This window comes from Diorhabda carinulata, chromosome 5 (genome assembly GCF_026250575.1).
Source record: "Diorhabda carinulata isolate Delta chromosome 5, icDioCari1.1, whole genome shotgun sequence".
Classification (NCBI taxonomy): domain Eukaryota; kingdom Metazoa; phylum Arthropoda; class Insecta; order Coleoptera; family Chrysomelidae; genus Diorhabda; species Diorhabda carinulata.
In genome coordinates this window covers 13,754,841-13,782,247 of record NC_079464.1, presented here as the reverse complement: position 1 = coordinate 13,782,247, position 27,407 = coordinate 13,754,841, and the positions used below count along the sequence as shown (strand labels likewise).

General features: G+C 33.9%; 1 protein-coding gene across 1 annotated transcript in view; it reads left to right on the top strand.

Moving 5' to 3' along the window:
* The window catches only part of LOC130894424 (probable G-protein coupled receptor Mth-like 1), a 147,137-nt gene that overhangs the window by 5,852 nt on the left and 113,878 nt on the right, over positions 1–27,407 (top strand). The window contains exon 2 of the mRNA XM_057801264.1: positions 8,549–8,842. Within this exon, the coding sequence (XP_057657247.1) occupies positions 8,549–8,842 (294 nt within the window). The remainder of the gene's footprint in view (positions 1–8,548; positions 8,843–27,407) is intronic.

The following is a 27,407-nucleotide window of genomic DNA, read 5'->3' as shown; positions in this document are numbered from 1 at the left end:
ATTTTTTTTTTCACCTAAATAGCTCTAAATAGCTCCAATCATCGATTCAGTGAGATTCGGCGAATAAAGTGGATGGTATTAGCTGGAAAACCTCTTGAAATATGCATTGCTTCGTTTCAAGACATATGTGGAGCTTATGCGGACTGACTGACCTCAGAATATCCTGTCAAGAATATGCCGACGACAGTCATCTCAGAGACACAGTTCAAAGAGGATTCAACTCCATAAGATGGTGATGTCGATGGGACTAAATTTTAACCCAAAGAATTAACTTTATTAGGAAAACACTCAATCTCAAGTCCATCAAGCCATTGTGGGGTAAACAGAAGTGTTATACACTACTTCAGAGCACTACACTTGGAAGCGTATGAAATAGAAGACGAAGATATCTGGCAGCTACAGCCATCCGACATTCTACACTTTCTGAGAGGAGTTTGATTAATAGATTAAAGGTATGATTGCAATGTGGATACCCAGTATTGCAACAAGATACACCCTAATATACACAAATCTCATAAGTTTAGGTGATTGTCAATAGTATTTATAGTATCAGAACAAATATTTTTCTTAGCTTCTTGGTAGTACTCTTTAACATTTTTCTGAAAGAACAAAAAGAAAATCTTGGACACCAATTAAGGTATCGGTTATAGTAATTTGTAAGAAGAAGACTTTTAAACGAAGATTCCAGGTAACAGTTTGAGTTTGATGCATGCGCAAGTGAAATTTAAGAGAATTTTCTCACCCTTTTACGCTGATCGCATTCATGGTGGAAAACTGATAAAAGACTTGCTTATATTCTCTTCTAATCATCCAATATGTATATATTTTCTAAATTAAAAGTACAAAATCGAAAATAAACCGGGCAAATAGAAAAATAATATCCAGCGCGCATTTGGCGTGAAACAAAAGTATAAATATCCGAAAATATCCAGTAGTGATGACAAGAGGTGCGTAGCAGTCGCCACCTACAACATTTCGAATACATACATATTTTTTTGAAAATACCTTTGATAATAAAAAACATATGGAAATAAAACATCAAGATTTTCAAAGATTTATTAATTATTTATCGATATAAACGAAATAATAATTAACGCGAAAACAATTTTGACCTTGAGAATGTTGACAAGGAAAACAAAAATTTTGCCAACGTGTCCAGTTAAGATTAACGTTATCTATTTTATTATATTTTTATTTCAAATATTGATTTTCGGCGTTTTTTTCGTTATAAAAGAAGAAATATTATTTTATAAACTAGTTTCATATGAAAATATAATGAATTATGTCAACATGAAGTATTTCGCCTACTGCTTGCTCTTACTTGTCAAACTAGAGCCTAATTCAATTTTGCCGATAACTATAAAAATTTGGAATTGATTTTTTCCAAAATAATCAGTTTTCAAGTATAAAAGTAGGCAGTGAATCACACGAATTAAATGGAATTTTGCTAGAGAAGAGAGAGACTATACCTTACTATCAAAAAATAGCTTACAATTATTAGACCAAAGTCTTACAAAATACCGAAAAAGATATAAAGATTTGATTTCAATTGGCAAATGATTGTGCGTTTTTTTCACGTTGTGCAGTATTGAGCCTTCAACTAATTCTGTACGTGGAGTAGTTAGATAAAAATCGTGCTCCGCCTTTCTAAGTGGAAAGATCTTTCTAAAATAGTAGGCAAATTGATTCAAAAATATGAATAACTAAGAAATAGTCAATATTTTGAATCCTACTTGAAGTCCTACTGTTTAGTCTCTCCCGAAAAGGGGTATAATAAACTGTTATACAGGTTGATAAGTATACAGGCATAACTCAATTTTAGATTTAAATAAAGCGGCGATATTTAACTCCAATTTCAAAGAATTGTCTACAACAAGCCCTAAGAATTTTCTAGATTCAACGACGTCAGTAGTGGTGTTATTTAGTACAATTTTCAAATGACAAAACTTTAGTTTTAGACACGGTGAGGTTCAACTAGAATCGTATCACGATTTAAGGGTGATTAGGTCACTATATATGGTCCTATGAAGTTCCTTGAGATCAGGATTGCTCCAAGAGAAACTTGTTTCTATAAATTTACAAAAAAACATATTTTACTTCTGATGTCTAGATAGGCGATGTCGTTGATAAACAGAAAAACAAAATAGGGCCTAGTACTGAACCTTGGCTCTTTTGGCTTACAAGAAGACATCTTTGTATCAAGCTGATTTCAGCTGGTAAAGTATGACTTGAAGTATGCTAGAGATGTACGCCTGAAACCCTAGTACTGCAATTTGTTAATTAAAATATTATGATTAACACAATCGAAAGCCTTAGAAAAATCACAAAAATTTGTTGCAGTGGAGTGATTGTTGTTTAGGCTGGAGTAAATATTATTTGGAAACGAGAAAATAGCTTCATTTGTGCAATAGTTAATCAAAAATCCAAATTGATGGGTATGAGAAATGATAAAAGCCTTTTTTTGAACAGGCTGCTAATTAGTTACCAAAGAATTCATTGATATCTGAGAAACAATATTAAAACTATAACATCACTCAATAAGTCGTGTGACTAACTAAGAAAAACTCATTGTTTTTGCCAAAAATCGATTTTGTTCATCAATTTTATCATCTTCAAGAGCAATTCCAACGCTTCTCTAACATCTCGATGCCGAGCTCGTAGAAGGATTTGTCTTTTGCCTCAAAATAGACTTTCAAAAATTACTTCTTCATTTGAAATGAATTCCTTACCGGCGAGCATTTTTTTGAGATCAGCGATTAACCAGTAGTCACTGAGGGTCAGATCTGCACTATAAGGGCTCTGTCGAATTCTTGTTACTAATATTCCTGTATCGTCTTCAAGTGCTGTTATTTTTTAGTTTAATCGACATAATACAAGTCAACTTCGTTTTTAAAACCGTCTACAACATTTATTTACCAAACTATAATAGAATATATTATTACTATCTTTAAAAAGTGTAAACAACGGTCATTACTACGAACAATAAATATTTACTAGAGATTTAATGACATAAATAAATGAAATATATTATTTGTTATCTATTTATGGATGGAATGAAGAAACTAAATCAAGAATTCTTTGGATGTTATCAGCTTTGTCTTAACCTATTTAAATATAAATGAATAAGTAACTTTTATGATTTCAGAAACAGCCAGTTCTTTCACTCACATTCCTTCTGATATCAATAATTCAACTAATTTCATGTTTTTATTTATATCGGTGCAAGCTCGGCCGCATTTCATGCTGCTATAATTGACATTGCGGTACAAGTCTTATAAATCAACAAAAATTGTAATCAAAAAATGTTTTTCTATACAGAAAATCATTTTTCTATTCTCACTTAAGTTTTGATATCAATTTTTCTTTGAAATGGACTTTAATCAAGTAGATATGTGCCATTATTATCCTTGATCTTGTGTAATTTTACCGATACTTTAATAATAACCTCGTTTCAATAACAAAAAGTTATGGACTTGGACTTGGAAGTCAAATATTCTTGTCCTCATCCAGTAAATAGAGCGTATTTGCTCGACAAGCTTTACTCTTCCTGCTTCGATTCATTTTATTATAGTCGAGAGAGTTCGAATGTCCATTAAGTTAAGTTGTTGTCTCAAATTGACTTTTGAGTTGAATGGTGGCTGTCTACAGTGTACACCATTTCCAACAATGAAAAATTGCTCTAAACTGTTTCGCTGAGGACGAGAATCATTAGAAGATGACCCCCTTATGGGACATAAGGTCCTGTGACTATTCCAAAAATAATTAAATTAGTGAAGGGCATTTAAAAACAAAATAAATTGCAGTAGAGACCGGCATTTCCAAAATAAGCGTTCCAAGAATTCTCAGCACAGTGTAAAAGCAGCGTCGAGTAAAATGTTATAAACGATTCTTAGAGCTTTGCTGCGAGAACCAAGAAAATGCAATCTGATTGTTATAAAAAGTGATGAAACTATGGACTTTTGGCTATGATCCGATATCCAAAAGAGATTTTATTGAGTGGTATCGGAAAGTAGAGCTCCTGCCAAGAAAAGTAAAGATCACGAAAAGCACCAAAAAAGTGATGGCTACAATATTTTGGGACTGGAAGATGGACTTTAAGAAATCAAATATAATCGTGAATGCGGTATATTACTTTGACTTACTAAAGTAGTTCCACCAAAAAATGATCGAGTAAAGACGTGGCAAGATCATCTCAGATGCATCGTTGCCTCATTACAATGTTCCAGTTCATAATGTTTCGCTATCCACGGTTATTGTGCACGCATGAGGCTTCATGACACTTAACATTTAGCACTGATTTGATTTTATGCTTTGTTCGTAAAGCTGAAGGGGTAAAAGATTCAACAGCAACTATGAAATGAAACGAATATTTTGACAGTAAAAATGCACGACATCTTTATAGTGGTCTAGATGCTTTAGTCAGACTCTCTAAGAAGTGTGTGTTCTCTTTGTGTTATGCTAAGAATTCATGGACCGCACTATGTATATTGGAGGTTAATATGTATTTAATGTATGAATTAATGTTCATATTAAATCCGTCTCTGTAGCGTCGACCTGACAAGCTTTGTCCTTCTAATCATGATGCCAAAGGATTGTAATCGTGCGAGTAAACAATGCCAATTTCGAGCACACCCATATAACTGGTAGTGGTAGGTATTTAGTACTTCTCGCGTTGATATATATTATATTTAGAAGAAACTTCGGTTCAAAACAATTAGTTTTAAATAGCCTTGTGCCCAATTTATACAGATTTATTGGCAAAGTCATATCAATGTGTCTGTGATTAATCCGAAGTAGAATGTTTGTATATTTTTTTAGTATTCATATATGAATAGCTCAGCGCCAGACTATCCTATCTGCGAAATAACAGTTGCAGGAAATATTAAGAATGTACAAACATGACTGGCAGTTTTTTTGGTCGACTAAAAATTTTTTTATTGTCAAATTCGGCGAAATTAAACTTTTAAAATCATTATTAATGTATAATGTCGATTTCGGTGCAAAATGAACTTCGAAATTTTGAAAAATATGAAAAATATTCCACATTTTAAAGAGTTTCGAAAACATAAAAGGTTCATGTATTTGACAATCTAACAACAATTTAAATACAAACACCATATTGACCTCCTTATATTCAGTATTCGCAATTTATATAATTATGAAAAAAGTATTTTCGTGCGCAGGTAAGTAGGAGCAGAAATATCCGCCATTTTGATCGTTCATTGAATTAGTGGTGAATAAAACATTGCAAGTTTAAAACATTTTTTGTGGTTTGGTTTTTTGAATTAAAATTAAAAGGAATACTTTCAAAAATCTAAGTAGTTATTAAATAATACAATGTTTCATCAATTGATGATCAATTTTTTATTTTCAGGCTCTCATATTATTCATAAAAATAAAATTGCTTTTTGTTTATTTCTATTGCTTTCATTGCTCTTTCGGCATCGGGAAATACGTCGATGCTATCGATTCGGTCAGGTTAGGTTAGGTTAGGTAAGGCCCGGTGCGTTTACTATCGTATTTCTATTTTTTTTTCCTTTTTCGTGGCAGGAACAAGCCTTTTTGGACCGAATTTTAAATTCACGTTTTCCGCGCATGCGTACGATCCTAGGCATATTTTCTTTCGATTGTGAATATTCCCTATCATTTTTACTTTCCAAATCCTCTTGGCGTTTCTCTGAAGTTTATTCAAAAGTAATATTCCGGGCAATATAGACATTTAAAATAACAAAAATTCCCGGAAAGCCCAATATTGATGGAGAGCTGGGGTTTATAATTACAAATAAAGTTTTGGTACTTATTCGTTATACCACCACCACGGAAATTACGAAGTATGAATAATAAAAGTGTCTGGATGGGTTGGAAGACTATTTTACATAAAAAAATAGCTAGGCTAGGTTAGGTTAGGTTGGGAGATGCGGAGAGAGTGAATTTTTAGAACGAGAGCTGGCTATGAGTAGTGAGGCTATGAGGGATTGGAGGAATTATGCAAGGGATGTTTGTGCGAACTCATTGCTCCGAAATAAAAGGAAGATCGGGGGAAATAGGGATGGCAATATATTGATTCAGTTTTTTTTGTATTTTTCCAGATATAAAAATGTCGACTCTTTTGAGGAGATTCTTAAAGATATTGCCGACATTGCTGATATTGCTGCAAGACAAAATTGTGAAAAATATTATATACTTATATTTACATATATGTTTCATAAATAAATTTTATGATTTTCACGTGATCTTTTTTGGGATTATGTATGTAGAATTTTTTTTGCGTTTTCCGCCTTAAATTCACTTGCTTTTCTTCTAAAACACTGTTTTTCGTTATTATTATTATTACTATTATTTTGGTGGTGGCGGTATAACGAAGAAGAACCAAAGTTTTAAAAATCTCCATCGATTCTATGTGTGCTACAAAAGTTATTCGGGGTCAAAGATCAAAATTTGAGGTTTTTTTCGAATTTTCTCGAAAACGGTAAGTTTCATCAAAAAAAAACTTTAAACCAAAGTTGTAGATTTCAAAATTCTCTACAATGATCTAAATTATTTTTTTTTCTAAGTGTTACCATTCTTGAGATATCGCGATTCTATGAGTCACATTATATATACATGATATACATAAATTTCAATTCCATCTGTGAGGAAGTGTACTCGGCACGTTATTATTGATATTAATATTGCTTTTGATTATTAGGTTAACTATTATTTTGGTTTCTTCAGATGTTTTAATCAGATTCATACTCTTGAAAGTCTGCTTCAACAGCCATGTCATGTCTTTTTAGATTTTTTCTTCTTCCTCTTGTTGAATGTTCATAAATCTTCCTCTTTTGTACTCAACTGGAAATTTGTGCAAGACAAAAATCATGTGCCTGATATGTATACATATACGTGGCTTATATGTGCAAATCACAATTCATCGAAAGTATCCCCTTCTTCATTCTAATGCCAGCTTTGGCAATAGCTTCATGTTGAGTGTCATTCTCGAAGAAAGGTTTGGTTTCTTCGAAAAGAGATTCATTTTCTTTTCCAAACAGCTTTACTACCTTCTTAGCCCGCTTAAAGAACGCAGACGTTGTGTCATATTATCATATTTGACTAGGAATAACAACATTATATAAAAAATCGAAGAATATGTAGAAGAAATCTCACGTCAGAAACCGTCCAGCGTTTTTCTAATGAAAATTATGTCACCGAAATTTTCTCGGCAACAATAAACTTCGAAAAGACATACACCATATTTGTTTGAGAGAGCTTTTAAAATGTTTATATCGAAAATTTAACAAAACCTAGGAAGGAAGATGTGAAAGACCACTTGTGGTAGCTTTATTTACCAATGCGCCTTAAAGGGTTGAAAAAGAAACTGTAAGAAACGGTTAAAAAGACAGTTTCTCAAATATATGGTCCAAATTTGATGTTCAATAGTATGGGAACAAGTAGTCAGAATTTTAAGCGAAGTGTCTCATTCAATGCAGATTTTAATTTTCTAAAACTTTTATACTAACCATGTTTTCGAAATAGCGAGTATTTTAAAAGATATTACCGTAAAACTGCACGAGTACGATTTCCGTAGCGCGTGGATTTGACTATGCCATTTTGTAAATCGACCCAAAATAAGTCGAAAATGAAGAATTTTTCGATATCGTTTTCGAGATAACGATACTTGAAGTTGGAAAAATTTATTTTTATTTAATTTTTGTTTATGTTACAGGTTTATGAAAAATAGATGATATTATTATAGATATATATTATAAATTATTATATAGAAATAATTTATACATAAAAATACTACCTAACCTAACCTAAATAAATAACTTTTGAAAGCATTCAAAACGTACTTTTTGCTCCAAAGAGGATATTTTTACTTTAAATTACTAGTTAAATCTTCAAACTATCAGTAAATATTTTTTTTTATTTTATAAGTAATGAAAAACAACCCACAACTCATTATGGAAAACATCAAATTCATGTATTTATCGTATATTCGTCACAGAGTGATGAAAGTTATCAAAAATGGCACATTTTAATATAAAAATCTGTTTTTTTTCAATATAATTTTGGAGTATCAGGGTAAATAATATAAAAATTAAAAAAAAAAAATCATTTTTTATTGATTTACAAGATTCATATTGAATTCGAATTCATAAAATCTTCATTTGAAACGAAGTATTGAACGCCATCTGTTCAATAATGCGAATTTTGAACTAACGTTTGGTTATAATTTTTTGATATCTCGAAAACGAAGCGAGATATCAAAAACTTTCATCCTATCTTTTTCGATTTATTTTGGACGTTTTAAGCCAAATCCGCTATCACGGAAATCGTACTCTCACCGGGATATACACCCCAACCACTTTAGTACAACTCTAGGGCGAAAACCAAGAACTAAAAAAAGTCATTGATACAATATAGACAATATAACCTTTTGTAGCAATTATTTTCGATTTTCTGATCATACGAACGGAAATAATTAGCAACAACAAACACTTTTTCGTATTAGTAAGACTACTACCAAATAAACTGAGCAATAAATATTTTTTGTTTTGTTTTGTTTCAGAACGTTCGGCGAGTATAATCACTTGCCCTGAGTACATACCACAAGTACATAAAAAACTCATCCCTTCTCAAAATGAAACAGATATTCGCTTCACGTTATATCCCATCGGTTTAGCGATTAGTGCTATTTTCCTAGCAGCTACTCTAGCTGCTGGTTCGCTGCTTCCGGCCAGTCACCATGTACTGCATTGGCGATGTCAGACGAACCATGTGGCTTGTTTACTGGTAGGGGATGTTCTGTTATGTATTACACATCTCTCCGGACCTATAGCGTTCGTCCCGTGCTTTTCTATCGGTAAGTACTTGTTTATATTTTCTAGTTTTTTCGAGGTTAATCAGAATAAATTATCATCTGAGATGCAAGAATTCTCAAATTCAAAGATGAAGTGTTCGTAATCCATAGACGTATCAATACTTTTAATTGATGGATTTGAACCGATAAATAAATTATTTGAAACAGTTTCATTTTGTCAAAATTTTTGTTTTGGATTGGTAAGTAGATTCTATTATTCTCTCGTACATAAAAATAGACTATAGTTCAAAAATTTTGGTAGCAAAAAGCTGCACTTAATCTATATTTGAAAAAAGGCTTCTTCGTGAGGACGAATTAAACTAAGCAAAAATCGTGTATTTCTAACTTTATATATGAAAAAGTTTTCCCTACCCCCAACAGAATTTCATTTAAAACCAGCTAAATCTGACGGGAGCTCGGTAAAAAAAATTTAAATATTCGTCTAGTGACTAAATGTCTTCAAAGACTAGAACCAAATTTAAAACGTTGTTTTTGTATAGAGCGAGATGGGATGTATGTATGGATTTGGGGTCTCGTATACATTGCGACCCAAAGAATTCCCCTTTGTCCCCCTTTCTTTCAGTGATACTGGAGAACCCAGTATTTACAGCTGATCCATCAATCCCACTCCGTTCCAAAAATCTAGATTGTGGGATGGTTTTAATTGTCAGAGATGTTGGCCTTTTATTTCATTTGCACCCAGGTGTAGCGCCCTAGAGTTTCTTAGTGTTTCAGAGTGTTTCACACAGAGAATGCACGCCGCATTGCGTGCTAGGTCTAGAGTCTTCAGGTTGAGGCGATAGAACACGTTATAAGCTCCCAAAAGAATCTTTGCCTGTCTTAGCCTATGTAGGTTGTCTAAAAACTGGATTTTTCTCCTATCTACCTTCTTTTTCAGTGCTTTTTCTATTGTTTCTATTGTATGTAGCTGATACCACAAATGGATTCGGGTACTGTGATGGGCTTATCTGCTCCAGCTTCAACAAGCTTATCAGTTATTTCATTTCCAGGCAATCCTAAACGAATTTGGATTTTATGATATTGGAGCTTAGAGCTTTAATGGCTGCTTGATTATCGGACAGGATGATGATCTCCTTCTTTTGCGATAATTTTTCTCTAGATTGAACTGAAAACATTTTTTGATTGCGTAGACTTTCAAAGTGTTTGATTCTAATTCCGTCTGTTGTGTTTGATCCATCCGTATAACATTTCTGTTCATTTCTTGTATGGTGCTTTGATCCCACTTGCTTTTACAGTTTATTATTGAAGTGAAGTTGTTCTCAAGGCTAAACTTTTTCGATGCGACGTCCTGAGGCATGTCCTTGCTTGAAAAATGCTTGGAGCGCTGCCCAGGCTTTCAAAGTGTTTGGTTCTGGTTCCGTACACTCCTATTCCAGTTCTGTTTGCTGTTTTTGATCCAGATGAGATCCAGAACGTTTAGAAAGAATAAATAATCCAGATATCGTGAAGAGGATATCAACAATTATACAGACCGTTATCATGAATCAAGGCTATAAATTCCAAATTGGATACATGTTTACAAAGCATTTGGCGGAAAAATTATAAGATAACATTTTTAAAGAGTTTTAAAGATCAACAAAAAGAATAAAGTGTTGAGTACCTTTTTCTTGTAGCCCAATAGTGCATTAAATTAATTCATAATAGAAATAACCCTGTGTTGTTTGATCTCAATGTATTATTACTTGTAGAGCTCCTATACGAATTCCGTTGAAAGTTGATCGAATATTCGGTACCCGAAATAAATGTTATTTAGTAGAAATTAATTTTTGTGAAGTATGTGTAAGGTATGGCTACGTAGGTGCCCACTATATATTCAATAATTCATGAATGTGATCATTAAGTTCTATAAAAAGATTCACAAGGATACGGAACATTTATTATAGACAATCGTTGATAACTGTTCGTAATGTATCTAACTACTATTGGAAGATTTATTTCGTTCTTAGAAATGTAACATGTAACCGTGTTAAAAATAATTTATTTCATAGAAAGTTTATAACTAGACTTAAGAATAGGTGAAAATAATGGAAAAGCTAGACGTTATTGAATAAATACATGAAATAAATCATCAAAATATTAAAAATTAAATAGAATTGGGTTATACCTTATTTTTGAGCTTTCTTTCCATAACTTTGGGAATAATGAAGTAAAACCTTGAATATATCCTATATATCAGGTGTTTTGTGATAAGATATAAAAAATTAATAAAACATAAAGTATTGATTTTCTAAAGAGAAGAGAAACTTCTCTCTGGAATTTCAATAAACTTGTACCTCTAGCTCTGCTTATACAGCTGTTATTCTTCTATTCAAATCTTCCGAATCTTCCGAATCTTGAGGTTGTGTTGATGTGTGAAGAGTTGAAGTTGATCATTGTTCACGCCAGAATTAATTCAAAACTCATGAAAACTGGCAACGCTGTCCGACCAACCGACTACTGAGCGAATGGAAGAAATGAGATATATAATAAGTTCTGTTGTTAAAGCTATGTAAAAAATTTTCTTACAAATAAATGTTAATGTGAACGTGTTAATAATAACTATAATACAAAACATGGTCCTTACGAGCGGATTATAAACAAAACCAGTGAAAATTCGCAATAAACAATATATTATTAACAACTATAACCCAAAAACAATTTACCACGTGCTGCAAGCAACTATCAACGAGTGCAAAGTGATCGACCAAACAAGTAGTCGATACAATATCACGGCGACCAGACATCAACTCAACTGGCCGACTAGTTCAATTGCAAGAATCAGGCAGTTCGACCGAAATCAGAGTGAGTTTGTTCCAAATTATTTATTTCCGAATTTTTCTTTCCATTTGCGATTTCAAAGCTTCTCTGTTTGTGCTTGAACAATTTGACAATATAAAATGGCAGAACTTGGCAAACTAATAAAGAAAAGAGGTGTAATTAAAGCTCAGTTAACTATTTTCACAAAAGCGGTAAATGAATTTGCAACTATATCTAATTTAAGCCAAACAGAAGTTACAAAATTAAAAGATAGGTTACGTGATGCCGAAAATTATCTTGACGAATTCAAATCATATCAATTAGAAATAGAGTTACAGGATGATATAAATTTAGATGAGCAATTAATCGAACGAGAGAGATTTGAAAATTCATATTATGATGCAATCGCTGTTGCTAAAAACATTTTACAAAGCTACAATAATCACGATAATGATACAAATCTTAGCGTGATTTCAGACAAAGCTTGTTGTAAAAACGAGGGTATAAAGCTTCCGGATATATCACTTCCTAAATTCAGTGGAAACTTTGAAGATTGGTTAGAATTCAGGGACACATATAAATGCCTTATTCATGATAGTAAAAAATTAGATAATATTCAAAAATTTTATTACTTGCGAAGTGCACTAGGAGGAACAGCAGCGGCGTCCATTTCCAAAATCAAATATACGGCCGACAATTATGAAGTGGCATGGGCCACAATTTCAAAAAGATTTGACAATACTAAAAAATTAATATATGAACATATTAGAGCTATTTTTTCATTAGAAAATATACAAAAACCGACAGCTGAAAAACTACAAAATTTAGCTGACGATATTCACAAACATTTGGGATCTATTGAACAATTGGGGCAAAATATAACTAATTGGGATCCTCTACTAATTTTTTGGATTACTAATAAATTAGATACTAGCTCAAACCTTGAATGGGAAAGGGAAAATAGAGATCAGGAAGAATTGCCAAAGTTAGATAAATTCCTACAATTTTTACAAAAACGTTCCAATTTTCTTAATATGTTAGAATCAAAGAACAGTCTCAGTTTAAATAAATCAGATTCAAAATTTAGTAATGAGGAAAATAAATTCAATAAACAAAGTAGAGTAAGGTCATTGACCTCAAGTACATATACATGCTCCTATTGCAAGAAAGAGCATTCAATATATCGTTGTGCAGAGTTTCTCGGATTAACAATAACACAAAAAAAAGATTTTGTCAAAAAATCAAATCTTTGCCATAACTGTTTGCGTTCGGGTCACTCTGTCAAACAGTGTAAATTAGGGCCTTGCAAGGTGTGTAAAGCTTGGCACAATACAATTTTGCATGAAAAACTCGAGATAGCGGACAACGCGAGCTCAAGTTCCGCAGCACTAAGCAGTGGCGTAGTGGTACCAGCGGCGGGGCAGGTGCTATTATCTACCGCCTGTTTACTCATTTCAGACAATTTCAATAATTTTCACAAAGCAAGAGCGTTATTAGATTGTGGTTCTCAAACTTCCTTTATAACGGAGGATTTGCAAAAGCGTTTGAATATTGCGACACATAAAACAGATCTTTCAATTTTCGGAATTTCAAACAATATTTCAAAGGTCAGTAAAAGGTGTAAGGTTTCATTTAAATCTATACATACCAATTTTAAAGCGCATGGCAATTGTTATATTCTAAAAGAGATTACAAGTGTGATGCCGTGTTGTCGAATCAACACGCAATCTTGGGCGATTCCAGGTGATCTAAAGCTAGCTGATCCACAATTCAATATTCCCGGACCAGTAGACATGCTCATTGGCGCGGACCTATTTTGGACAATTTTAAGCAATAACAAAATTTCGTTAGGAAAAAATATGCCGCTATTAATTGATACAGTGCTAGGTTGGGTTGTATCTGGGCAAATAAGTACTAACAACGTTGAAAAGGCTTCTTGTAATTTAAGTATAAACCAGGAATTATTAAATTCAATAGCCAAATTTTGGGAAATCGAGGAAATATCTAGCACGCGACAACTTTCTCCAGATGAACAATTTTGCGAGGACAATTTCATCAAAACTACTACCAGAGACGCGAACGGACGTTTTACAGTCACTATACCTTTGAAGCAACAACCTTCTAGTTTAGGTGAGTCGAAAGCTCAAGCCGAAAAACGTTTCTATGCATTAGAACGAAAATTCAGGAGAGATCCAATGCTGCACAGCAGATATATACAATTTATGAACGAGTATAAAGAGCTAGGCCATATGACAATTTGTAACGGCAATGATTCAAGCTTCGAATATTTCATGCCGCATCACGGAGTTTTGAGAGAAGAGAGTTTGACCACAAAACTACGGGTAGTTTTCGATGCATCAGCGCCCTCTAGCAACGGTCTATCCTTCAACAATATTCAAGTCATTGGACCCGTTTCACAAGACGATTTACTATCAATAGTCTTAAGGTTTAGGAAATATAACTATGTAGTTTCGGCAGACATAGTTAAAATGTACCGGCAAATTTCAATAACGCCCGAGCAAAGGCATTTGCAAAAAATTGTATGGCGCGAAAATCCGAGTGATAACCTGGAAGTCTACCAGCTAAATACCGTTACATACGGGCAAGCCTCTGCCAGTTATCTTGCAATACGCTGTTTAGCTAAACTCGCTGAGGATATTCAAGAAATGAACTCGGAAATAGCCGAAATCATTAAGCACGACTTTTATGTAGATGACCTGTTAACAGGTGCACCTACACTTGAGCATGCGCAATACATATGTAAAGCGATAAGTGACACTCTTAAATCGGGATGTTTCGCACTCCGAAAATGGTGCTCTAACGACACCAACGCGCTCAAAAATATAAGTTCAAATGATTTAAAATCCGATATACTAGAATTTGCGCATGATGGCAAAACAAAAACATTAGGCTTGATATGGGTTTGCAATAACGATAAGCTTCAATATAAAATTCATACCAATCCTATAGGTACAAAGGTCACAAAACGCACAATTTTATCTACTATATCAAAAATATTCGACATCCTTGGTTTACTAAGCCCATGTACTATTATCGCAAAAATGATAATGCAAAAATTATGGGAAAATAAATTAGCTTGGGATGACGCTATTCCAAAAGCTATATCTGAAAATTGGGTAAGGTTGGAGAAGGAGCTTCTTATTTTGAACGATCTTGAGTTAAACAGACAAGCTATTTGCAAGAATGCTGTTGAATTACAACTGCATGGTTTCGCTGACGCTTCGGAAAAGGCTTACGGAGCCTGTGTTTATTTGAGAAGTATTGATTCCGATCAAAAGGTTCATGTATCCCTGTTATGCGCCAAAGCAAAGGTGGCACCTATAAAAACAATACCAATCCCGCGGTTGGAATTATGCGCAGCATTGCTTCTAGCCCGCCTAACAGATAAAGCTAAAACTGCTTTGAAAATTCAATTCAAATCTTTCACACTTTGGTCGGACTCAACTATAACTCTAGCTTGGGTACGCACAAGCCCGAATCTGCTAAAAACATTCACGGCCCATAGAGTGGCAGAAATTCAGTCTCTCACTAAACACGCCGATTGGAGGCACATCCCCACCCACGATAATCCAGCAGATATTGCTTCAAGGGGAATATATCCTAGTCAAATTTTAAACTCTGATTTGTGGTGGCGCGGCCCTACTTGGCTAGCTAAGGACCCAAGTTTTTGGCCCAATGACAAGCTGGAGGTGGTTCATGATTTACCTGAACTTAAATCCAGTCTTCTGACCAATGTTGCGCCCCCTACTCTGAGTTTTCCCTTTGAACGTTTCTCAAATTTCTCAAGAATGCAACGAACAATGGCATACATTTTACGATTTAAGGATAATTGTCTTCAGAGAAATCGCAGAAGAGGCGGTTCTCTTACAGTACAGGAGTTAAGTGATTCTCTAAAATGTCTCATTCGAATTTGTCAATCTCAATCGTATTCTACCGAAATTGAAACATTGAAAAATAACAAGCCTTTGAGCTCCCATAGTAATCTATTAAGTCTTAGTCCCTTTCTAGAACCCGATGGTTTGCTACGCGTAGGAGGGCGACTAAAACATTCAAATTACTCCTTTGACAAAAGGCATCCAATTTTGATCAATTCAAAGCATCATTTTTCAAAGCTACTATTTTTACAAGAACATGAACGCCTATTGCATGGCAGCCCTCAGCTGCTCTTAAGCACTATAAGAGAAAATTACTGGGTTATATCCGGTAGAAATCTTGCACGAAAGACTGTTAAGAATTGTGTGAAATGCTTCAAATTCAATGCTAAAACCATACAGCCAATTATGGCCAACTTACCGCGCGATAGAACTAATCCTTCTAGTGCATTTTCAATAGTGGGAGTTGATTACGCGGGGCCATTTATGATTAACGATAAGAAAGGTAGAGGTTGTCGTTTAAGTAAATGTTATATTGGCGTATTTATTTGTTTATCAACTAAAGCAGTCCATTTGGAATTGATTTCTAGCCTTTCTTCAGAATCATTTATTCAAGCGCTATATCGTTTTGTCTCTAGACGAGGCAAACCATCAAAAATATTGTCCGACAATGGAACAAGCTTCGTCGGGGCACAGCGAGAGCTAAAGGATTTTCTAAAACATGGCAGCAACACTATAATCGAGAAATGTAGCTCTCAGAATATAGAGTGGAGGTTTATACCACCCTACTCTCCTCATTTCGGAGGTTTGTGGGAAGCAGCTGTCAAAAGCGTAAAGCACCATTTAAGGCGCGTTTTGACCCAAGTTCATTTATCATTTGAAGAATTTGCCACAGTTCTCGCACAAATCGAGGCGATTTTGAATTCGCGTCCTTTATGCCCACTGAGCTCTGATCCCAACGATTTTGGACCTCTTACCCCAGCTCACTTCTTGATTGGAAGACCAATAATTGCAGCACCTGATCAAGATGTCACCGACATAAAAATGAATCGACTTTCCAGATTTCAGCTCGTACAACAATTAGCACAGCACTTCTGGAACAGATGGAAATCTGAGTACATTGCGGAGCTCCAAAGACGCACCAAATGGAAGTCCAACCAAGGCCATCTAGTAGAAGATTCTCTCGTTTTAGTGAAAGGCGAGAACACTATGCCCACTCAGTGGTTATTAGGTAGAATCAGCAAGCTCCATAGAGGCCCTGACGGTATCGCTAGGGTCGCTTCTATAAGAACTCCCTCTGGAGAAATCATCAAAAGAAGCTTTCAAAAAATCTGCCCCCTTCCAGTTGACCTTTGAAAGCCATCCTTATGCTTTCAACGCGGGGAGTATGTTCACGCCAGAATTAATTCAAAACTCATGAAAACTGGCAACGCTGTCCGACCAACCGACTACTGAGCGAATGGAAGAAATGAGATATATAATAAGTTCTGTTGTTAAAGCTATGTAAAAAATTTTCTTACAAATAAATGTTAATGTGAACGTGTTAATAATAACTATAATACAAAACAATCATGTAATCGTAAAACTCATCAAGTGACTATGATAAACTTAAACTTTGATGAAATTTCTCATATAGTTGAATAGTGAATTTTCTCATTATCTGATGTGCATTTATAGCATTTATATTTACTTGGTGACTTTTTATACTTATTGGAAATAATAATATCAACACACAATCACTTTTCGTCGAATTTGGAGAACATTGCACAAAAATAACCCCTTTGCAAACACAAAAAAGTGTTTACTTTCGACGTACGACAAATTCCTAGTGTACTATAGAACCAAACAAAATTCCAATGCCAAAATATTTTATTACTCAACATATTCTCCTCTTAATTGGATAAATTTATTACAGCGAACCTGCAACGTGTCTAGACCTTTCAAAAAAAATGTTTCTTCTTGTTTTGCAAACCAGACCTCCACTGCTTTTATTACCTCCTCGTTGGAAGAAAATTTACAACCTTTTAAACTTTTTTTCAGTTGCGGAAAGAGATGATAGTCGTACGGAGACAAATTTGGTAAATAAGGGGGGTGTTCTAGTAATTTAAACCCCAAATCACGAATTTTTTGAATGGCACCATGAGATTTGTGTGCAGGGTTTTTGTCCTGCAAAAACAAAACACCTTTGGATAGCTTTCCGCGTCTATTCTCTTTATTTTTTTCCCGTAGAATGGTCAGTAATGTCGAATAGTAATCTACAGTTATTGTTCTACCCTTATCCAAAAAATCAATTATGATTACTCCATGGCAATCCCAAAAAACCGAAGCAAGAAGTTTTCTAGCAGATTTTTGGACACGAAACATCTTAGATCTTGGAAAACCAGAATGTCGCCATTCCATCGATTGTTGCTTTGTTTCTGGATCGTAGAAATGTACCCAAGTCTCATCCATAGTAACAATTCGGTTTAAGAAGTCTACATCGTTGTCAAATCGAGCACAGATTGAATGCGATGCATATACCTTTGCACGCTTTTGGTCAAAATACATTCATTCATTTGGGGATCCATTTTGCAACAATTTTTCTCATGTCCAAATTGACGTGAACTATATGATGAACGCGTTCGTATGAAATATTCAGTGCTTTTAGCCCAAATCGACGGTCACATAAAATCATGTCATAAACTGCATCGATATTTTCGGGGACTCACACAGAAACTTGCCTTCCCGATCGGTCATAATCTTCAATGGAAAATTTACCTCTTTTGAAGCTTGCAGTCCAATTTTTCACGATCGCATACGAAGGACATTGATCACCAAGGGTATTAAGCATATCTTCGTAATTCTGCTTACCTCTTAACCCTTTTAAATAGAGTACTGGATAGATTTGGTTTACTTTTTTGACGTCAAACTTTACACTGACACTTCTAATGCTGGTTGTAAAATTTGATGATATTTGCTTATGGCATATTTATTTTTTTGGCATTGCTTCAACGACTAGCTCGTCCCAGTGGCCCTGAACCCTCAAGAGAAAACAAAATGGTGCTAATCACAAAAATATAGCGAAAGGGAAATATATATTTGATGGGATTAACAATTTTAAATACTGAAAGTAACAGTTAACAACCAAAATGAACAAGGAGAAGAACTTACTCAAAGGATCCACAGGACACCGAGCATACCACAAATTCCAGCCAAAAAAATCAGTAGACATACTGAAATGAAAATATACAGAACAACAACAATGCCAACAGTAACTTATGAAGGAGAAATGATGAATTTAAGAAAAGCTGAGATAGCCAAATTTAACACCTTCTAAAAAAATTATACGAAGAATATGTAGACCAAAAAAATTAGATGACGGACAATATAGAATCCTTATGAACGTTGAAATTAGAGATATCTTAAATGAAGAAACTATCACCAGATATATAAAATGGTTAGGACACATAAAAATGAATAAAAATATTAGTGAAGTTAAAAGAATAACAGAACTGGCCCAGAGGAAGATTAAAAAACCAAGTAACAAATGATCTGAACAAAATGGCAGTGTGAGGATGGTGGAGTAATATCCAGGACAGGAAAATATAGGGAAAAATAGCGGAAAAAGCTAAAACTTGCAAGTAATTTTAGATTATAAAAAGAAAAATAGATATAACGTGGATTGATTCACCTCAAGAAACATGTCAAAGAGCTCTTAATTGAGCGGTTACTATTCCTATTGGAATGTCCAAAAAATAAGAAATTAATATATATAGTGATTGTGTTAGTGTTAACAGTGTTCTCGATGGTAAGCATATTATTGTCGTTTCCTATTTTGATTTTTTTATATTTTTTGTTCCACTTTTTCATTTCTTCGATGTAATTACAAGAGAAAGCAGATTGGGATGAACGAATAAACAGGAGCTTTTGAGAAGGGTTTGCCTAAAATTTTTACGTCTACTTTTAGGCATTAGGATTATCTTAAATCGGAGATTTATACACGAAAGATTTTGGTTAGTTTACCAAAACTGTATGTCGCTGCAAATTTTAAGCGTGATTATCGATACAACGGGTACCGCAGAATTGTGATGGTTGGACGCCGACTGATTACTGCCCACGCAGACACTATTATATACGTACCTTACAGCACCAGACAGAAACTATCCGTGGTTCCTAAATCGTATTTTTCAGCTCTGTTAACGTTAATGCAACGCAATGTCGGTGATTGATCTGAATGGAAATGAAAAGGCTGGGAAGTTTACAAAATATAGAATAAAAAATTTCATACAATAACTTATTGCTCCTGGTAGGTGGAATTTGAATCAGTATTGGACTCTGAGATATAACACTAACACCCTAATCTCATTTACTCTGAAAAACTCCTCTTTTCTCTCCTCTGGATAGGTTTCTTTCTTCCCCTGGTTCTTTTCTTGCCTTCATCTTTGCCTGTGTTATATTTTGTTCCTTCGAGTTTTTTGGAAGCTCTTCAATCTTTTATTTTCTCATATACTGTTGACTTCTTTAGCTTCATGTACGATCATGGTCTCTGATCTTTCCCTTTTGTGTGAAATTGCCTTTGAGTTACGCACACCAGAAAAAAGTATGTTAGGCCCAGTAAGACGTATACTGATTTTCTCTTACTTAAGTTTTTCCGAACAATGTCCCGTTTTATTTTATCATACCCTGTGGTATATCATTCATCCTCTGATTTAACATAACTTTGTCCCAAATACAGTTTATTGAAAATTGTTGAAATGGGTATTAACAAAATTTGAGTTAAATTTAGAATTTTATTGATTGCATATAGAAACAATTTTTAATCGGACCAATTAGATTCTAAATATAGATATGTAAATATTTTTTATAGCAATCGTCATAAAAACAAGGTATACATACAGTTTTTCTTCTCAAAATGGTTACGTAAACAAAATGTTTTTGGCTGAGGTGTTAAACTACCTGCAAAAAATATATTTGAATGTACGGTATTATTTACAAATAAATTTTAGTTATTTTATTATAGACTATTGCTAATTATAGATTTTATACGTTCAATGACTGTTTATATTATGAATAATTCATCAACGCAGATGACCAGCACGGTATTAAAATTGTTATTCAAATAGTCACGTCGAAGGCTATTTATCAATGTAAGTTGATACGAGTATCATTCAATAAGTTCTTGTTGACAACAGTAAAATATTGGGTAGCAGACTTTAAACAAGACCAGCATGACAGTGGTCGACCATATGAGGTAACGGTTTCAGAAGTGTTGAAGAAAATCCACAAAACGGTAATGGAAGATCATCTATCGATAGTGCGCGGGTTATCAGACATAGTAGGCATTTCAAAAAGCGTAATACATCGCATATTAACTGGACATGATAAAGCTGTGCGCAATATGAGTGCCGCGTTTGCTCACAATGGAACAATAACAGCGTAACGACGCTGTGGCAATTTTTCACAGAAATAAAGTGAAATTTTTGCCTCGTTTCATAACCATGAATGAAACGTGGGTCCATCACTTCACACCCGAAACAAAAGAATAACAAAACAATGTACTGTAAAGGGAGAACCGGCTCTAAATAAGATCGGTTCATCTGTAAGCAAGGTCATGGCGTCGGTTTTTTGGGATGCGCGTGGGATGATTTCAAGTTTGAATTGCTACTTCATGCATCCTATTCGCCAGATTTAGCTTCCTCAGATTATTTTCTGTTCCTAAATGTGTCTCGTCGGTGAAAGATGAGATGTCGGCAGTTAATGTCCATTTTAGGAGCTTGATGATTTTTATTATAAAAAGGGTATCGAACTTATTGAACATCGCTGGGAAAAGTGATTACGGTGAAAAATAAATATATTTTGTGGGACCATAGAAAGGCGGCAAAACCCGGAAATATTCTTATTGAGCTGGTGAAATATGGACCGAAAATGCTACACGAAATTATAACAAATCTATTCAATAAGTGCCTGTTTAATGGGGACGAAATCCCAGAATATGGCGTATATTACATCAATATACAATTAGATATAATATGTATATAGCGCAATGGGAAGGTTGTACGGCAAAATTGAAAAATAAAATTAGACAAAATATGATTGAAATAGAAGAACGGATTTCGTGCGGAACCTTCATATATTAATAATACATTCGTTTTGCAGCAAATACTACGGAAGGGTAAAGCCAGAAATTTCGCCACTCACCTCATATTTGTTGATTTCGAAAAGTACTAAGACACGGTGCCGTTGAAAACGCTTTTTGATGTATTGACGAAATCTGACCTCAGAAATCTTTATGTTCGAGCTATTCGTAACATATACAGAAAGTCAAAAGGTGTACTCAAGATGGTAAATACCTTATAAAAACCATTTTTGCATTCGAAAGGTTTAAGACATTCAGGAAGAATAAATATTCATTTTATTGGCAATAAATATGTTCAATTTAAAGTTTATATACATGTTTCGGTTTTTTATAGAGTTACTTGTTGAACAATTATAATTTTATTTCGTAAAAAATTATTGACACTCGGTATTATTGTATTGCTAATAGTGTCATTCAACTTTAATTTTTTTTCTAATTTCTGGCTTACTTCCTTTAACGTCGCAGATTAAGTATCTGTTGATCTGTTTTCTTCTAATATTCCGTGGATAAGCCGCTTAACAATTTATCACTTCATATTTATTCCAAACTAGACGAATCGGAAGAATTATTCGATTGCCACTCGTTTATTTTATATTCTCTGTAAATATCTGACGACAATTTTATTTTATATAAATTTCATGTAAATATATTCAGATATACCGTTATACAAATAACCTTCTAAGGTTACTTTTTGATATTTAAGTACATTGTGAACGTGATAACATGTTTTTCAAATGCATTTCTGCATGCATTAACGTCTTTACGATCGTCTTTGATCGGCATGGTAATTGTATATTTTATAACCAATTTAATATTATAAACTGCGGAAAATATTCTATAACCACCAGCTGTCATTTGTTCATTTTTCTTTATGGTATCAATTTTATTACCTTATACATATGTAGGTTTGTTGTTATGGATTATGATACCGCCAATATGAAAAAAACATATTCCATTAGAATCTAGTTTGATCTTGGCGTTGTTTAATTCATTCTTTCTTGGTCACACTACTCACTATTTACTATGCTAATGCTCTGATGGTGTGCTGAAAGAAATGGAGGTTGTAATCCAGAGATCCCAAGGTGGATGTACATGGTAATTGTGAGACCAATCATCACGTATGGGGCAGTAGTTTCGGCTACTAGAACTAGTGTGGAGGACCAATCTCTCAAAGGTACAAATATTGGCTTGCTTATGTGCAACTGGGGCCATGAATTCCGGCCCGACAGAAGCACTAGAAATGATTCTAAATCTCCCACATATTACTGAAAAGCGTGGCAGAGAAAACAGCACTTAAAATGTTCAGAGATAGAATGACCAAAATACCTCAGGACGTTGCATCGAAATAGTTTAGCTTTGAGAAAAACTTCGCTTCAATAATAAACTGTAAAAGTAACCATACAAGAAATGAACAGAAATATCATTAAATTGTATACGGATGGATCAAAAACAGCAAACGGAACTGGTATAGGAGTATAGAATCCAAAACCAAACACTCTGAAAGTCTGGACAGCGCATGAAGAATTTTTCAAGCAGAAATCTCCGCAATTGAAAAAGTGTTCAGTTCAATCATAAAATCCAAATTCGTTTGGGGTTGCTTGGAAAAATTAAACGAGTTAGGCTAGAAAAATAAAAATTAGCCCACAATTGATTCCGGCACAAACCGGGGCGAATGGAAAAGATATAATTAATAAGCTCGCTAAAGCGGAGGCAGACAAGCCCTTCATAGTATTAGAAGACTTCTGTGGTATCAGCTATAGAACAATGGAAAAAGCAGTGAGGAAGAAGGTAGATAAGATGAAAACCAATTATTGGGACAACCTACAGGGTCCGAAACAGGCAAAGATTCTTTTGGGCAACTATAACCAGAGTAGATCTGCTTAATGCATCAATCTAAGTAATAGCAATCTACGAATACTGACAGGAGATCTATCGGGGCACTATCGCATCAACAAACTCCTGAAGATGCTAAACCTAGCAGACAATGCGGTCGAAACCTCTATCCACACTCTCTCGAAGTGTGAAACACCAAGGAAATCCAGGGCACTATACTTGGGACCGCTTGAAATAGAAGACGAAGATCTCTGGCAATTAAAGTGATGGTTCTTGTGAGTCGCAGTGATTCCAAATCTTTATAAACATACATAGTGCTGTGCTTTTAACTACCACGAAATTTTTGATGCTTTTGAGTCTTCTAATTACACTTAGTAGAGCGCCCAGGACTTGGCACTTCCCACCCTCCATGACATAACGTGACAGTGTCAATTGACAAATTGACAATTCTAAAACTCGTAAAATGTCTGTAGCGTCTATATATTCTAATAAAATCTTCTCAAAACAGTTCAGTGTTAACGGACACATTAGAGAAATTCATATGGAACAGATTGAACCTGTTTTATATGCTAAAGAAGTGTGCGATTTCAAGTATTGCGATACATCCTTTTCAGCAAGGACAATTTTCAATTGATCATTTGGAAAAAGTTCATTAAGTAGAATTTGAAAGTGTAATGATCCTGAATAAAAGAAATAAAAACATGACACATACAGTCAGGAAGAAAACTGAAAGTAATATAAGCCTATTCTTTTTTTTAATAAATCTAAAAATTTATCTAATTTACCACATAATATGGATACAAAACATAGTGACTTTGTCACTAAAGAAAATACGAACGAAAGATACATCAAAAACATCAACAGGCTGTAAAATTAATTTATCTGACTTCTTAAAAACGCATTTTTATGCAGTAGAGTTTCTAATAATATATATAATGTGTTTAATTCAAATTGTCATTTTGGGCAAGAAAATTGCCGTAGTAGTCTACGTGTTTTCAAGGCCCGAGAAGGAAATACTTGATATTTATAACAAATAACTTGGAAATTTTTCCGTTATAACAATGTTTTAATCAATTGAATGCTTTCCATTTTTTCAATTTTTGGATAGAACCATACGTTTTTAGAAAAACAATTTTTTTACTTAAACTTGACGTGGATTAACTTTGTTTTAGTGCATCTTCGGAAAAGGAACAATTTATTTATTATATATATTTTTTACATAATATATTTTATCAACACTCTTTTCTATAAATGAATATCAAATCCTCAACATTCTTATAATATTGACGCCGCGTTCTCTCTAGCAAAAGCTTTTAAATAAATATTTATATATGTGGAACGAGCCTGAATTATTAGCTCACTATTTAAATAGAGTTCTTTATCATTGAGGAGCAATACATATTTGATAAATATAGATTTCAATAGCCATTGTAATTTCCGAGGAAAAAAATTTGTTTACACTCGTATTCATCGAATTCTTAGAAAAGAGAATGGGTTCACTGAAAGTGCATCTTCAATAACATAAATATCTGGATGCTTTAGTAAAATTCATATTAAGTTCAATATAATAGGGAAATATCAGAATAATGGCGATTTTATTGAAGTCGACTTTGAAAATAGAGTTATCAGAACATGGTTGCAATTGAATTTTGAGTTTTTTGCGATTACCACCCTTACAAAGTTCAGGTGGTTCAGGAGTTAAATGAAGATGGTTCTGATAGAAGGCAAGAATACTGTGAATTGATGATGAACAGAATTAACGCAGATTTGCAGTTCATAAACAAAATAGTTTTTCTGATGAAGCTTTCATATAAACGGATTGGTTCAAATAAAATCCTCACGGGATATGAGAGGCTGGTATCATTGACAATAAGATTATAGGCCCTTATTTTTTTAAGGGCACAGTTAATGGTGATGTTTATCTAGATTTTTTATTAACTTCTTAGTGCCTACATTACAAGTACCTGATGTTAATCACCCAAACGAGATTGGTTTATTTACTACCAACAAGACGTAGTTCAACCGCATTTTACACGTACAGTTAAAAATTATTTAAACAAGGTTTACCTAATAGATGGATTGGAAGACGTGGAACGATCGAATGACCGGCTAGATCCCCCGTTTTGACTCCTTTCGATTACTTCTTAAGGGGTTATTTAAAATCTAAAGTATATTTAAATAAACCAGACCATATTGCTGATTTGAAAGCTAGGAATAGGGAAAAAATTAACATTATAACCCATGAGGTCATACAAAATGTTGTACAATTCCAGCCTTGCCTGAAAGAGGCCATGACGATATATTTTAAACCGTAGCCCCACTTTAGCCTCAAGAGATATCACATCAATAACAAACTGAATGGATCAGAACACACTTGACCTAATAAAATTTAAAACATCCATAAAAGTATCAGTTAAAAGGTCTGAAGAACTATCGAGATGTCCAGACACAACATTAAATTGGCGATCGAACTTCTGACAGGACACTGCCTTAAAATGACAGAGGTACTTTTAGATTTTATTATATGATCTTTAATACATAGAGCTTTTGACTTTTCCAAACCTTTTTCTTTTGTTCCGTACAATTTATGGTTATAAAAGACCAAAAAAACTAGAAAACTTTTATTAGCTCAGGTACATTTATTAATTATTTAGATTTTTATGTAATACTACTTCAAATGACGTAACAAACTGAAACAATTCACACAACATCGTTAACATTTTTGGGGGAGTCTGTGGATATCATTAAATTTAATAAATTTCTTAAACCTGCTTTTATATCTCGTCATTAATTTCTCATTCTAATTTAATTGCTCATACATTTTTTAAGGTTATGTTATCCAATATATTTTGATTAATCAAACCATTGAACAATCAGAATTTATATTATCCATTGTGTTCGAATGAAATCTCCAAGGTCAATTGAAAAAAACACAGTAATTGTGTTAAGAATTCAGTTATTAGTAGACGTATACAGCCAATTCATGAAGAAATACAGAGCAGGTGTTTCTGGTTTCAAAATTATTGCTGACGGCGATATGAATATCATATTTTTTATGTTCAAAGTCTTGTTTAATTACAACTAAAGTGTTTTATATTATTTCGGTTGATATAAAACTATATTTTATGGTAAGATTCACCGAAAACTAAGCTTTGTATGATTCCCTTCTGTTAAATCCTCATCAACGTTTTTTCGAGTCGCGCAATAATGTAGACCAAGTTAAACGTACCTTTTACCAATTTTTAGCCAATGTAGATTTGAGAAAAATAAATAGTTTCGAAAATGAGTCACGCAAAAAATGCTAACACAATTTTTGGCAATGTCTTACTAGCCAGATTGAGATCGGTTAACCTGGCGTAGCACAAAGTGTTACTATCGTGTCTTTCAACGGTCTACTTGCAAAGCGGGCTCGAAGGAGAAGGACACATGGAAGGACCTCTGCTTCTCCTGGAAGGACAACTACACCAATTAAATAAGCGTGAAATCTGATGCTATCTCCACATCATTGCATCACGGATTATCCGGAACGAATAGGAGAGGATGCAACTCTAGACCGTGCCCATATCGGAATTTGGTAATGTTAAGTGCGACACGACGGATCTACCAGAAGACCCTCGACCTCTCACCACCATACTATGAAATATGAATGATCCTTTGTTTATTATTACATTTATTCGCTCAATTTTTTGCAATGCACCGACGTAAGCTTGTCTTTCGTTTTTTTCTCCAAAACCGTATGATCCAATTATCTGTTTAAACTTAGTCTCTTCTTTTTTATCGTCGTCCATAACTATGTTTATGTCGTTTTATTAGTCAGTTTTAATAGTTTTTCAACTTCTTTACAAAATTTTAGCACATCTTAGTTCGTTGCTTCCTCTGTTAGCGCTTATATCTGTATTAAGATCTATTTGTTTAGCTTTAAGTTTCAGTAAAGTTGGGCGTTCCGAGTATGAAAGAAAATCTACAATCG